We start from the raw sequence: 15064 nt of genomic DNA on the forward strand, positions 1-15064 counted from the left end.
GGGAAAGTCTGTCGTCTCCCCTTTCCCTCCTTCCTTCCTTCCCTTTCTCTCTCTCTTTCTTTATGATAGCAGGAATTGACTCTTTCTCTCTCCATTTTTTTTTTTTTTTTTTTTTTTTGAGCGGGGGGGAGACAGGGTCTCGCTTTGTAGTTGAGGTTGGCCTCGAACTCATTGTGATCCTCCTCCTTCAGCCTCCTGATGGCTGGGATTACAGGCGTGCGCCACTGTGCCTGACTTCCTTCTCTCCTTCTGAGACAGGGTCTCTCTATATAGTTCAGGCTGTCCTTCAACTCACTTTGTAGTTCCAGACTGGCCTCAAACTCCCAGCAGTCCTCCTGCCTCAGCCTCCTGAGAGCTGGGATCACAGGTTTGCACCATTGTATCCAGCTTTTTTTTCCTTTCTTTCATTCATTTTCCTTTCATATTAGTAAATTTGAGAAATGCCTTCCAAATGGCATTTCAATCTCAGAAATTTTTGAAGCAGTGTTATCATGCACATGTGGTTCTGGTTGTCACATGGTTGGTTCTGTGTAACACTTCTGTGCTTGTTTCAGGATCCTGATGGTGAACATGCCAGGAGAGCAATGCAAAAGGTGATGGCTACGACTGGTGGGATGGGTATGGGACCAGGTGGCCCAGGAATGATTAATATCCCACCCAGTATCCTAAATAATCCTAACATCCCAAATGAGATTATCCATGCATTGCAGGCTGGAAGACTTGGAAGCACAGTATTTGTAGCAAATGTAAGTAAATGGAATTATTGTCTAAAGTAGAAAATGTGCAGAACTTTAGGAGCTATTCTTGCTCATATGTTTTAAAGTAATTCTATCAGAGCCAGGGATTTAGCTTAGTGACACTGTGCTTGCCTCACAGGCGCAAGGTCCTGAGTTCAATCTCTGGTTCTTGGGGGAAAACATTCTGCCATTAGGAAAATTTTAAACAAGGATTATGTTATCTTCTTGATTTATGTTTTTGACTTTTTTTTTTTTTTGGTACCAAGCATTGAACTTGGGACTTGCACTTGTGAAGCAGGTGGCAGAACCACTGAGCTAAATCTCCAGCCCCATTCCTGTTGATTTATATAAACTGGCCTTGGGGTTAGACTTTGTCTCCTAGTGACCACTGTATTCCCAAGTCACAGGCTTGACCATGGTCCTGTTTGAGTTACTACGTTTACTGAGGTTGCAGGTGTTTACAAAAGTGGCAGCTGCCGCCTCTGCGTTCTCTGTGGATTAATGTTGCAGTTTGCGTCGAGCCAGAGAGGGCAGAGACAGCATCTTGTTACCTGCCTTTCCATGGTGTGTCTGCAAGAAAGAGAATGGGTTTGGGCAGTACACCTTAGCATGGCGGTGCTTTATTTTTTTTTAAATTTTAAAATATTTTTATTTTTTTAAATCTATGTTATGCCTCCCAAATACACTGTATTATTATTACTTTGTTTTTGTGTTTTTGGTACCGGGGATCGAACTCTGGTCCTTACGCTTGCAAGACAGGCAGCAGAACCACTGAGCAAAATCCCCAGCCCTAAAATATTTTTTTAAATAATAGCCACAAAATAAGTTTTACATTGAAAGTATGAGGAGGCTTGTTGTTTCTTTGGAGAAAAGAGGCAGTAAATAGAGTGGTTAAGACTGGGCTTCATTTTCCTATTTGAAACATTCCACAGTCGATTAATTTTTGTGATGTCATCTAGTGCTTATTTCCACAGAGTATTTCTTGTTCATGTAGTAAAAATGTTGTTATGTCTATATTAAAGTTTTTACTACTCCTCCCCCTTCTCTCAATCAGCTGGATTATAAAGTTGGCTGGAAGAAACTGAAGGAAGTATTTAGTATGGCTGGTGTGGTGGTCCGAGCAGACATTCTGGAGGATAAAGATGGGAAAAGTCGTGGAATAGGCACTGTGACTTTTGAACAGTCCATTGAAGCTGTGCAAGCTATATGTATCCTTTGGCAGAGATCAAGTTGAAGTGAACAGGGTGGCCTAACTGCTGTTTTAGGCAGTAATGTAGATTTGTGTAAGGCAGAGGTGACTAATGTGTTTTTGTTTTTGGTACTGGGGATTGAATTGAGGGCCTCCTTGCACCTGCACTTTGTACACACTGGGTGAGTGCTCTAGCATTGAGACACACCGCAGCCCTGAATTCGTATTTCCTTTGTGCGTGGAGGGAATACGTTGGTGTGAAAATTGAAATTTCTTTAGGCTGGAATTGATTAAAGATGGTGTGGCTAGAAAGGGTAGTTAGACTGGAGAATATGGGCACACATGCATTTTTTTGTTTTGTTTTGTTTTTGAGAAAGGGTCTCACTATGTAATGAGACTGACCTGGAATTCACCTTTGTAGCCCAGGCTGGTCTCAAACGCATAGTGATCCTCCTGCCTCAGCCTCCCAAGTGCTGGGATGACAGGCATATGTCACCATGGCCGACTTACACATGTCCACTTTTAAAGACAAAGTCTCATTACGTAGTTCAGGCTGGTATTGAACCCACTGTATATCCCAGGAAACTTGTGGCAGCTTTCCTGCCTGTGCCTCCTGAGTGCTGGGATTACGGTTGTGCACCACCTCACTGGGCTTCTAGCTTTTTTTTTTCCCTCCCTCCCTCTGTGCCCCCCCCTTTCTTTCCTTCCTTCCCTCCCTCCTCCCCCCCTTCCCCCTCCCTTCCCTTCCCCTTCGTTGCCCCTTTCCCCTCCCTCCCTCCCTTCCTCCCTTCCTTTCTTCCTTCCGGCTTTCTTGTTTTCATCAGGGTGTAACTATGTACTTCAGGCTGGCCTTGACCTCATGGTGAGCCTCCTGCCTCCACTTCCCTGGTGCTGGGATTACAGGTGTGCGCCACCATGCCCCACACTAGCATTTTCTTTTTAGAGGTGTCTGAGTTTGAAAGAAGTCCAAAAAATGAGTCGCTAGAGAAACAGGGCTGTCACTTACTTAACGTCTTTATAGGATCTTGTCTAGTGGGTACAGATCATCTTGGAAGTAGCAAAACTTCCCTTTCCTAGGCTTAAAGAGTTTGTTTTTTTTTTTTGGCAGTGATACTGTACCTGGATGCAGGGCCTTGCTGGGCAAGTGAACTACCACTGAGCTACATCCCACCCACTCCCCCCTTTCTGGGGGTGTACTAGGGTTTGAACTTAGGACCTTGTGCTTATGAGGCACGCAGAACCACCGAGCTAAATCCTGGGCCACCAACCCTTTTTTTAAAATTTCATTTTGAGGCATAGTCTTATTCAGTTACCCATGCTGTCTTCAAACTTGAGATCCTCATGGCTGAACCTCTGTAGCAGATGGAATTACAGGTGTTAGCCATTACTCCTGACCAATAGTTACATCTTTTTAAATCACAATGGCGGTTGCCACATGTGATCAGTTTCATTAACCTCTCATAAGACTTGTCACTGAATATCTTAGTCAGAAAATGGTAGGATACCTGGCCTGTTGGGTACACACAGAAAACTGAGATCCAGTTGCCCAAGAGGCACACTGGCTAAGAAGTACAGGGTTATGAAGTGTCACACCTGAAGAACAAGCTAGAGTTTACTTACTTTTTCCTTCAGGCATTCTTTATTCTTATGTTTATTGTGGAAACAAATACATGGGAGTATAATAAAGAATTGAAGGGGCTCTTAAAGTCACCCTTTAAATTGGTAGCTGTGGAGTATTTCATTTTTTAAAAATTTGTTTTGTAAGTGTAAGAAACAGCCTTAATTGTAATGCCAGCTATGTTTAATGGCCAGCTGCTATTTGATAGACCAATGCATGTCAAAATGGTAAGTTGTCAGCAAAACTTTCTCCATTCACTGCTCAAACTTAAGAGTAGCCAAAAAAGTGTGCATGTGGCCATTATACTAAAGTTTGGGACCAGTCTGAGTTTAATAGGATGCAGTATGTTGAGTACATTTGTGATAACCTTTTGCTCATGCAGCTCATGTAGACTTTTCTGCATAGTTGCCTGTGATTGACACGTTCAGGAAGTCACCTGAGTATTCTGCTTAAGCAAGCGTTTCAGAGATACCTTTGGGTAGGTTTTAAGTTTTCAAAGTATGGCAATAAAGTATTTGGTTATCATTCAGTCTGTGGTGAACATAATGAAGTCTTTAATTCAGACAGCTTTTAAAGGAAAGTCTGTTGGAGGACATTAGCCTGATTAAACATTAGCCATACTGTGTTGGTGCCAAAGGTGTAGTTAATACAAACATGGGTGGAACGTGCTCAGGGTAATCTAGTTAGGCCTCAAATTCAGGAAGAATATAAAAGAACTGTAAAACTTTTTAGTTATTTTAGCATTAGTTTTTTTATTTGTTTTGAGACAAGGTCTCGTTGTGTAGTTCAGGCTGGCTTTGAACTTGCTGTGTAGCCCAGGCTGGCCTTGAACTTTGGGGCAATCTTCCTCCGCAGCCTCCCTGATGCTGGGATTACAAGTGTGAGTTGCCATGCCTGTCTTAAGATTCAGTTTAGTTTTTTTTAAAAAAATACGTGTTTGATTCAGGTGACTCAAAAGTCAAGAAGTGTGAAAATAAAGAGTATTCAACTTGTACTTCTTGCCTGGTCCCTAGCCATCCCCCACGATAATATACCTGTGTGTTTTTCTCCTTCACAAAGAAGGTAGCAAGTATGCTTGTGTGTGCCTTTTTACCCTTGCATAGTATTCCATGGCCCAGTATGCCATAATTTGTTTAACTAGTTCTTTGTTAAGGGGCGTTCCTGTTTTTTGCTACTGCAAACAATGCTGCAGTGGACTTACGTATCTTTGTTTGCTTTTTCTTTCAGGATGAGAGGGCCTTACCAAAGGGAGACTTTTTCCCTCCTGAACGTCCACAGCAACTTCCCCGTAAGTATTTGAGTTATACTAAACCGAAGTATAGTTATAAGGAGCCAAGGAAAATAGTGGTTACACTGGAACTTGTTCCAGGTTAACCTGAAGTTCTCTTAACCATTTTCCTTCTATGAATTTTTCAGGGCAAGAACTATGCAGAGAAAACATTCACAGCCTAATGAGGGTTGTTAGGGTTACTGGGTAGTAGGCAGGCAGCCTAAGATGTAGAGGCTGTAGTTAGTTAGGTGTTTTGAAAGTGCTGACTGAGGTAAAGAAGAACCAAAAACTGTGAAGGGCATTAAACCAGACTGAACAGAGTCAAAACACATTGGTTATTACCGTACGGCCCAGCAGCTCTGTATTCCAAGGGAGTTAGAACCATATGTCCACACTAAAACCTAACAGATGTTCATAGCAGAATGGTTCATAAAGAGCTAAGAAGTCAAGATGGCCCATTAGCTTATGAGTGGGTAAATGTAATTCCATGTGTTGGAATATTATTTAGCCATTAAAAAGAAGGAAATACTGATACATGTTATGAACCTTGAGTCCATCTCCAGAAAGTGATTGGAATAGGCAAATCCCATAAGGCAGAAAGGAGATCGCTGGTTGCTGGAGCTGGTGGGGAGGATGAGGAATCACCACTAATAGGGATGACTTTTCCCTTTTGGGAGATGAAAATGTTCTGTAATTAAATGCCAGTGGTGGTAGTGTGACCTGAATATACCCAGAACCACTGAATTCTGTGCTCAATAGATTTTGTGGTATATGAAAGTTAACCACGTTTTATGAAGAGAGAGAAGAGTTGGCCGTTCACAGCGTTAGGTGAAAATCTGCCCTGTGATGGAAAGGCTAGTTGATTGGTCACTGCGGTTGTGCGTGCTGCATATCAGCACCATGTCTTACTGATAACAATGCAGGGCCTGGTGGGGCTGTCTGGAGGACCAGGGGACACGCCATGGGAGCACAGCTCCAGCTGCCAGCCCCAGTGAGGGAGATTGCAGTTGAATGGAGCCCGAGGGCCAAGTTACAGCAGTGTGATTGAGAGAGGTCTTGAGGGAAATGAGTGGCTTCAGGAGTGGGAGGTGGGGTGCTTGGGGCAGAACACGCAGCTGTTGGAACTGAGGCCCTGGGGCTAATCCATAGCATCTCATAGAACAAACAAAACCCCCCAAAGAACAGGAGAAGGCTCATCTGTTGAAAGATGTTGCTACCATATCTAGGGAAGGGACCATAGTTCCGTGTCTTAGCGCATTCGTTTTTCAAATAAGTGGACACTGGTCACTTGCCACAGCTCTTGTTGACACTTGTGCCTACAGAAGGGGAGGAGCACCGGTCCCCAAGGAGCCCATTATCCCTGGTTCATGGTCTCCCAGACAGTTCCCAGGTTAACTTGAGAGTCTTGAATGCTTTGGGAATGAGTAGCCTTGGTGATCCCTTACTGCTGTTGCCATGCAATTAAAACAGGGAGGTTAACAGATGGAATACCCGGGAACTTGTGGCAAGTTTTTAATTGTTGTATTGACCTTGGCACATCTTGGTTTAAGCCCTAGACCAGTGTCCGGCCTTCTTGGCTATTTCCAGTCTGTTCTTGGGTCCCTGTTTGTTCTTGTGGGTGTCGAGCTGAGGTTAGGCTGGGCATCAAACATTAGGAAGCTTGGGGAGTAGAAAAAGAGGTTCCCTGAGTATACTGTCTTCATGTTTAGAAAATCATCCACATCAGAGACTAATGTATTGTGGATTCACGACACTGTTTTTACCCGGAGAGTGCTTTAGCTGCAGGCCGGTCAGGAGGTGGGCATTGGGTGTGTCTCTGCTGCTTGAATTACCTTTTTATCAAACATTGTGAAAATTCAGAGAAAAAAACGAGGTACTTGGGATTCTTACTCTGTGGGTTATTCTAGGTCTTGGCAACTGAGTGAACTGACTTACTGACGCCTTTGCGGTAGAAGCACACGTTGTGGGTAAAAAGCAGTGCCTTAGTAAAGGGGAGCACACCCAAGTGTACAGTGTGGAAGTCTGAGTGGAGCAGGTAGGGGAGTGTGAAAGCTCCAGCACACAGGCTCTCTGGCCCTTGATGGTCAGCATCTTCTAAAAAGGGAAAGCACCACTTTTGACTTCTTTTTCTCCTTCCAGATGGACTTGGTGGTATTGGCATGGGGTTAGGACCAGGAGGGCAGCCTATTGATGCCAATCACCTGAACAAAGGCATTGGAATGGGAAACCTAGGGCCCGCAGGTGAGAATTACAGTACATCTTGAGTGGCGATTTCTGGGGAAGTTAAAAGTTATTAAAGCTGATTATTTGGCTAATTGGGCTTTGAGTAGTTCAAATGGAATAAAGGTGGGATTTTGTTTGTTTGCTTTTGTGTTGGGAATGTAATCCAGAGCCTGACATGCTAGGTGAGTGCTGTGCCGTGGAGCTATATATATCTCCAGCCCTTGGAATAGAGATTTAATCAGGACAAAACTCCTTCCTTGTTCATCTCAGCTTGATTTTGAAAAGACAGTATTATATTTATAACTGACTTGACCTCTTTTTTTTTTTTTTAAAGCCATTAATATTTTTCATTTTATTGTGACAGTGACTTTCTGAGCGGAGACAGTTAATGTCATTTGATAAAAGAGGCAAGCCAGAGAGTTGGTCTTGCCCAAAGTCACACTTTCAGTGACAGATTGTGGGATCATAGTACTGCTTCTGCGTCCGATAGTCCTGTCACCAGACTCCGGCTCTCGCTGATACTGGGTTGACTCTTGGAGAAGTAGGGGCGGGCATTGATAGATTTGACAAGGTGTGGAGGGCTTTGCTGAGGGAAGACACGGCTATCGCAAGGGAAACAGTGGCCAAGAAGACAGTAGCTAATTTTACGAATGCTGGGACACGTAGAATATATGACTAACACTTTGCTGTTTAGCATTTAATTTCTGTGTAATGAGATATTTCTACACTGTGTGGAATATTTCATTTTTATGACAGCAATCTTAGGTTTTTCTTTTTATTTTCGTTTTTGAGACAGGGTCTCACTGTGTAGCCCAGACTGGCCTTAAACTCAGGCGATCCCACAGCCTGAGCCTCTTGAGTGCTGGGGTGACTGGCATGTGCCATGTCCCATCCTGCCTTTTCTTTTTGGCACCATTTGCAATTGTATTGTGATGTGCTATCTGCACCACTCACTGTCACTTTGCACACCCGGGGCCACTACCTCAGATGGCTCTGTGAGCCTCTGCCACACCCAACGCTCATTCCTTCGCTGACACTAGGAATGACTGGGAGTACGGGAGGAATTCTGTGTTTTAGAAACTCCTTTTTACTTTGAGGATTTTACTTTAAGCAGGGATTTTATTAAAAGTCCTTTATTTCATAAAAATCTAAAAAGTATGTTTGATTGATATATTTGTTTAATGCTGTCGTATGTGGTCATTTAATAAAATTGCGTAGACTGTAGAATACTGACACATAGGGATTATTTGGTTAAAGGCTTGAATTGTTTGGAGTATGATTTTTCCAGTTTACACAGAAGGACCTTTTTATTTTATTTTTAGAGAAAATACATTAGTCATTAGAGATACTTTTTATTCATATATTAGTTTGGAATATTTTGTACTTTTTAAAGTTTAACTCTTACTGCTTTGGCATAATTTTAGTTTGAATTGACTTTTTCTTTTTAAGGAATGGGAATGGAAGGCATAGGATTTGGAATAAATAAAATAGGAGGTAAGAAATTTAAAATAAAGTACAAATGTAATCATTTCTAGGTACGGCTTTTCTCTTTTTCATCTTGCATCTTAAGCCCTGCATGAAATTGTCATTTTGGCTTCTAAAGTTTGAGCCTAGAAATCACTTTACTTACCTGTACATTGCTTCAGTGGCTGCTGGCTTTCAGCTCTGGCTTTCTGCTAACCAGCTCTATGACCTTGGGCAAATCACCCCATCTCTTTGGACTTCTTTTTGCTTGTGTGTTCATTGAGGGGTTGGATCAGGTCAGCTTTTTCAAGATGGTGATTCTAAAATAAAGGGCACCAGTCTTCTTTCCAAAGCCCTTAAATTTGGTAAGTTATCGGCTGGAATTGCCTCATGTGGAAGACGTGGAGAACAGTGTTCTTTCTCTGATCAGTCTTAGTCTTAGTCTTGGTGTGGTGCTAAAATGCAGACCTCTTTTGCAGGCATCGAGGGCCCCTTTGGTGGTGGCATGGAAAACATGGGGCGGTTTGGATCTGGGATGAACATGGGGCGGATAAATGGTAAGACTTGTGTTTTCTTCCTGTTGGTGCCTGCCCACTGCTGGTGTGGGCTTCCACGAGGCCTTCAGGGTGTATACCCACTTTGAATGATACCCCACCTCTGCTTTTCTGCTGATCAGATGTTTAAATATTTCAAAAGCTCGATTTTACTACATTTAATGGTACACTTAGTCACTTCAGCTTGAGATATCCAGTGTTCCACATCTCCCCAAGATTTTTCCAGTAAAATTCTAAAAGCTTTCTTACTGCCTCTTACTCAGAAGCATGTAGACATCTGTGGTTATGTTTTGTTCTCAAAATTTATCTTCAGGTGTAAGACATTCTCAAAGTTCCTATCTTCCCAAGAGTGCTAGGGGTGAGATTTTTGTATGTGTGTGTGGTGGTACTGGGATTGAACCTTCACACTGAGCTTGACCCCCAGCCCATATTTTATTTTTTAATTTAACTTTTTTTTTTTAAAGACAGAGTTACTAAGTCCATGACTGCCTTATTGGAATTGTGACGGCCTTCCTTTTTTTTTTTTCTTTTTCTTCTGAGATAGGGCCTCCCTTTGTAGTTCAGGCTGGTATCAGATTCGCTGAAATCCTCCTGCCTCAGCCTCCTGAGTGCTGGAATTACAGGTGTGCACCATCATGCCCGGCTTTTTTTTGAGACAAGGTCTTGTGGTGTATGTAGTTCAGGCTGGCCTTGAGCTCTGATCATTCTCCTTCCTCAGCCTCCCAATCCCTGGCTTTATAGGCATGTACTATCATGCCTGGCTATTTTAAAATTTTTAGATAGGGTCTTGCTAAGTTGATCAGTTGCTCAGGGTGGGCTGGAACTTGGGATCTTCCTGCCTCTGTCTCCCAGAATGTCAGGATCACAGGCATGCATCACCACACCCAGCCATGGTTGAGAAGTTCTTGATTATCTGCTTGAAGACTCCTATCTATGGGCAAGAAAATATTAATTAAAAAATTATCCACTCCTTTAATTTTGGGAGGGTGCTGGGGAACAAACTCAGAACTTTGCCCTTGTGAGGCAGGCTGCGGCACCACTGAGTTAAATCCCTGGCCCTCCACTCCTTTAGTTTAATATTTGCATACCACAAAGTCTGGTGTGCTACCGTTCAATTCTTAATCCTCCCAACTGCTTGACAGGAGTACAGTGGTAACTAACTATAATAACGGTGTCTTACTCTGTTCAGTCCTTGCTAGAACCACAGGACATATAGGTACTGTTCTCCCCAATTTATGGGAAACTGAGGCACAGAGAGTGACTTGCCTAAGGTCACGTGGCTGGTAAATGGTGGTGCCTGGATGTGATCCCAGGCTGGCTCCAGAGTCTGGCTCTTCACCATCGTCTCTTAGAATTGCCTCCAGCACAGCGTTAGCCCAGTGCTAAAAAACCCAACTGGAAGTCTGTCTTTGAAATCCTCCAAATTCTGGTTGACTCTTTGACCGCCGCCACCTGCTGGGAAGTTGCTGTTTTATATATAAACTCTGGGATATGGGACACTATTGAGGAATTGGTTGACTCTTTGACCGCCACCTGCTGGGAAGTTGCTGTTTTATATATAAACTCTGGGATATGGGACACTATTGAGGATTCAGGTTTAAATGTTTCCCTGCTGGTCTATAGTAACGTGTAAGTAGTATGAAGTAAGCAAGCGTCTTACTAGGATGGGTGTTAACTGTTGGCTTGAAAGAAGGATGTTCTGAGGGACAACAGACTGCTCTGATTCTGGAGTGTAGATTAAGGGGCTGAGGCTTTTTGCTTTTTTCCTGGTGCCTTAGATGATGAAGAAGGTCATCACCATTAGTGGTGCAAAGGTAGAGGTCAGTGCTTTCAAGCATACCTGTTGCTCATGTGTACACTGGATGCGAGTAGAAAGTGAAAATTTGGAAAGTTTGGCTTGGTCATTTCAGAACTGATCAGTCATTAGAAAGGAATTACAGGTTGCTCTGAGCAGTGGAGGTGTTACAGTTCAGCAGTAGGTGAAACAGGTGGGGTGGCGCTGGAAGCTGCTTAGCTTGTGACAAGTTGTTGGTAACTGGGTGCTGCAACTCGACAGTGAAGGTCTGGGCCTGGCAAAGAGGGTGCCAGTGCTCTTGGAGAACCAAGTGTGGAGTTTGTTCTTCTGCTGTTCTCAGATGTCCTCGGCTATAGGTACTCAGTATCCTGTCCATCCTGGAGGGAACAAGGGCTTCCTCACACTGGATCTGGGTTCTGATTTGGATGGAATGAGGTTAGAGCCTTGTAGAGTTTTCATAGGCTTCCCTTTTAACAGTTGGGACCGTGTGCCTGAGGGCCTGCTTATGATTTCTTACCTGAGGCGGGGGATGTGGCCTTCATAGACTTACCACAGGATTAAAGTAGAGCAGCAGCTTCATGGTGATGCTACTCATTCCAGGATATGTTTGGCCAGTTCTTTGAACCGAGTGATGCTTGCCTGCCACGCACAGGCTTGCATCCAGCAGAGAGCAAGCCCCGGGGTTCTCCTGGGTTGATTCAGACATGAAGTCAGACTGCAGTTGCTGGAGTCCTTGTCAGATCACAAAGCTACCCTGAGTCTGTTTCCACATCTCTAATTCTTTTAACTTCATTGAAAGCTTAGGGTTGTGTGCTGCATATAATCATTTTTTGTAGTTGTACAATAAAAAGTGTTCATTACATTGTACCTTTTTTATCTGATAACAGCAGTGCCTTGGTTTACGAACATTTTTGTTTGTAGACTCTGCATTGGGTGACAAACACAACCACAGCCATCTTTCCCACACAGACACAAGTGTGTCCCATCTTTTTCAGAATCATAGAACAAGTTAAGTTCATGAACCGAGGTACCGCTATATCTCTTAAAAGAGTGAAATTCATATTAATACAAGTACTAGATTCCTCAGAGACCTCTCAGTAGGGACTGAGACAAGATGTGATATACATTTGAGTCCTTCATGAGAGGGTTCCAGGAATTTGATGGGAGTCATGGGGGGCTTTCTTGAGCAGGTGGCAGCTGTGAGGGCCTTTTCTCTACAGAAGCTCATAGCTCTTGTTTTTGAAAGACATAGTGAAAAATGACAAGTTGCCAGAATCCCATGACACAGATGGGGGGCCCATAAGGCAGTTGGTGAGCAAGCCTATGTGCAGGCACGTTTCTGTGAGTGTTCATCTACATTAGAACAGCCTTTGTCACATCTTCAGCATACTGTGGTTGTGGCAGCAGGTAATGCAGGTGTGGAGGTGCTTTGACGTCTCAGCATGAGTTAAGTGCCCAGTGCCTCAGCAGGTTCTTCTGTGGCCTGCCTTTGACCTGTTGTGCCTTGCAAGTGACCCACCAGGTACTGTGGCTATGAGTGTGTGGTGTCCCTGTGTGTGGCTACAGTAGAAGTTGTAAGTTGGTTCTTCCTAACGGACTGGAGGTGGGTTGTTGGAGGGATTTGCTTGCAGTGGCTTTAATTTTCAAGGAATAAGGGTTTCCTGTTGGAAAGTTACACACCCTGACTTGGTGTTGGCTGTTGTGTATCTAGTTGTTTTTTGGGGGCGGGGATAATACCTGAAGCATAATGCTTTTTTCTGGAAAGGCCTAGGGTAATATTTTTTTCCACAGAAATGGAACGTGGCATGGGTGGAAGATTTGAGAGAGACATTGCCAGAAATGAGATGGGCATATCTCGAAGCTTTGGAGAGCCTCTTGGCAGAGGAATGGGTAAGATGGCCCCGTGGCCCCACCTGGGCGGGGTCTTCTCCGTGGGCTTTAGGCTGCCAGGGCTCAGCCCTAATGTCTTGGGGCTTCTTTTTTCAGGTAAAGTCTGTCGGTTTTCTTTAGGCATTTAAAAATTGTGTTTTCTTTGTTCTGTGAAGTTACTGGCATGAAAAGAACTTTTTCTTTGGTTTTTTTAAAGAACGGATGTAAAGTTTTGGCATGCTGTAGAGATTAAAATTGCTGTGTTTCTATCACACTGTTGGCTCTCTAGCTCTGGCAGAGCTTTGCAAGGTCCTGCTGAATCGGCAGGGTCTCCCTCCTCCAGGACCCGTGATGCTGTGGTTCGCAGGATGGAGTCGGGTGGGTGCTGGTCTGGTGGCTTTGGAAGGGATCTAGATGGACCAGGGAAGCTTTCTGACGTTGGAGCCTGTTTAGCGCAGAGAAATTCTTTATCAGTTAGAAGTAGATGGCAAAATAGTTTCTTTTCCATAGACGGCGTCTTTCTCTATTTAGAAGTCCAGACGATTCTGAAAATATTGTCACCTGAATTCTCCTTCCTCATTGAGAGCAAGATCACCATTCTCGGTCCCTCAAAGGCATTTTAGCATGGGAACCTACTCCACCTCCACCTGCCTCTCCCTGTGCAGGAACACCTTCCAGAGTCGAGGGCCGCTGAACTTCTGTCCCAGTGGGACGCCTGTGGCCGGGGATCTGGTTCTAAGCTTTTCAAATCTAGTTGATGTTAGCTGCATTCTTAGAGTTTTTGATGCTCTGCAGAGACTGTCTTCAGATTAACCCTTCAGCCAAGCGCCTTCCCTCTTTGGGCTGTGTTTAGGCCTTGTCTTCAGTGTCCTTTTCTGAAGTCAGGAACTGCCTGCCTGGTTCCCTGAGTGGCCTGTTGATTGGTGGAGACTTGTCTTTATTTTTTTCCCCTGACTGCTGCTAGTGAAGATCTACTCTTTCTGAACTTGCTTGCTCTACCTGATGCTTTATTCCATATTGTTGTAGAGCTTTTGAATTTGGGATGTAAGTTTATATCTTTATATGACTAAGTAGGTTAGTTGAAGGTTATCCTGTTGTCACAACTGGTTTCATTTTGTATCTTGAATAGTAGAGTTTTAAAACAAATACTTTGAAGATTTACTGTCGTTTAGCCTCAAGTGCTTGGCAAGAGCAAGATGACCTGTGACTTTATACCTGTAGTTTTTCTCACTCCTAGTTTTCCGTCATTGCCAGTATGTGGCACCTCTCGGGGTTGAGAAGGCTGAGAGCCTTGTTCGGAGCCCTGAAGTGCTCCGTGAGTGAACGTGGGCTGCTTGCGGAGGCTGCTACTGCAAGTGGCGGCAGGAAGTTGGCCTGAGTGGAAACTGTCCCCTGCTGCTCCGGCATGAAAAGTACCCTTCTGATTGGTTAGGACCGGGCAGGCCTCTGTCTAGAATTCCTTGCTGCTCCTTGTGACCAGACCCAAGGTAGTAAGGTAGTCTTTGTAGCAAATGGAATATTTAAGTTGGTAGTTGACTGGTTTGATTTTGGATTCATTTCTCTTTTTCCTTGTGGTCTGTATCATTCAGAATCGAACCATCAGAGTGCTACTCTCTGTAGCACCTCCCTGTTCAGTGTCCCTGCTCACATCACAGTGGTAGATCTTTGTGGGAACAACTGGACTTGGTCCTTTAAAAGACAGAGATACGTCTGTGGCCCTTGACCCTAAAGGATGTGGCTCGGCCAAAGAGATGAGACTGAGTGGCCCAGGCAGGAATAAGAGCTGGCGTTTAGAAGTGGGCTAGGGAGGGAGTTGTGTGGAGACATTGATTCTCAGGCCCTCTGGCAGCTGCATTAACACTGGCAGAGCATCTCCCTGGACTGCAGGAAGGGCAGTGCTGGAGGACTGGGGATCCACTCAGGGTGGCACAGCCACAGGTACGCCAGCACACAGGGCACACCAGCTCAGGACCAGGTGGGGAGGGGTAGGTGAAGTGAAGCACAGGTTCACATTGCAAGTCAGTTCACAGAAGCTGTGAATGCCCAAGGGAAGGATTTGGCTTTTTTCTTCAAATATATGGTGTACTGATTTAAAGGTCTTGGCAGGGAATGGCTTGATCTATGTGCTCGCTTGGGAGAGCAGAGTGGCCCTGGGCATGACATGCTGAGCAGGCTAGTGTAGTTCCAGGCAGATTGCAAGTCTTTGTTTCTTGGTGTATTTTTCCCCTTCCTCCCTGTAGGCAGAGCTCAAGAAAAGCCTCTGGGTAGGTTTCAGTGGCTTTGTGTTTGTGGTGGTGGTGTGAGAAGTGCGTTGAGGCCATGTCCGCGTTGTTGGTGCAGTTACA

At 44.3% G+C, this 15064-nt stretch overlaps 1 protein-coding gene across 8 annotated transcripts in view; it reads left to right on the plus strand.

Moving 5' to 3' along the window:
* The window catches only part of Hnrnpm (heterogeneous nuclear ribonucleoprotein M), a 43831-nt gene that overhangs the window by 22403 nt on the left and 6364 nt on the right, over positions 1–15064 (plus strand). For 3 of the 8 annotated variants that reach the window (XM_010605679.3, XM_010605683.3, XM_010605687.3), the window contains 8 exons: positions 555–746; positions 1792–1945; positions 3722–3771; positions 4772–4832; positions 6954–7055; positions 8487–8531; positions 8981–9058; positions 12642–12740. In XM_010605679.3, the coding sequence (XP_010603981.1) occupies positions 555–746; positions 1792–1945; positions 3722–3771; positions 4772–4832; positions 6954–7055; positions 8487–8531; positions 8981–9058; positions 12642–12740 (781 nt within the window). The remainder of the gene's footprint in view (positions 1–554; positions 747–1791; positions 1946–3721; positions 3772–4771; positions 4833–6953; positions 7056–8486; positions 8532–8980; positions 9059–12641; positions 12741–15064) is intronic. The other 5 variants (XM_010605684.3, XM_010605681.3, XM_010605682.3 and 2 more) reach the window with 4 other exon arrangements.

This window comes from Fukomys damarensis, unplaced genomic scaffold (assembly GCF_012274545.1).
Source record: "Fukomys damarensis isolate Sample0158 unplaced genomic scaffold, DMR_v1.0_HiC HiC_scaffold_37, whole genome shotgun sequence".
NCBI lineage: Eukaryota > Metazoa > Chordata > Mammalia > Rodentia > Bathyergidae > Fukomys > Fukomys damarensis.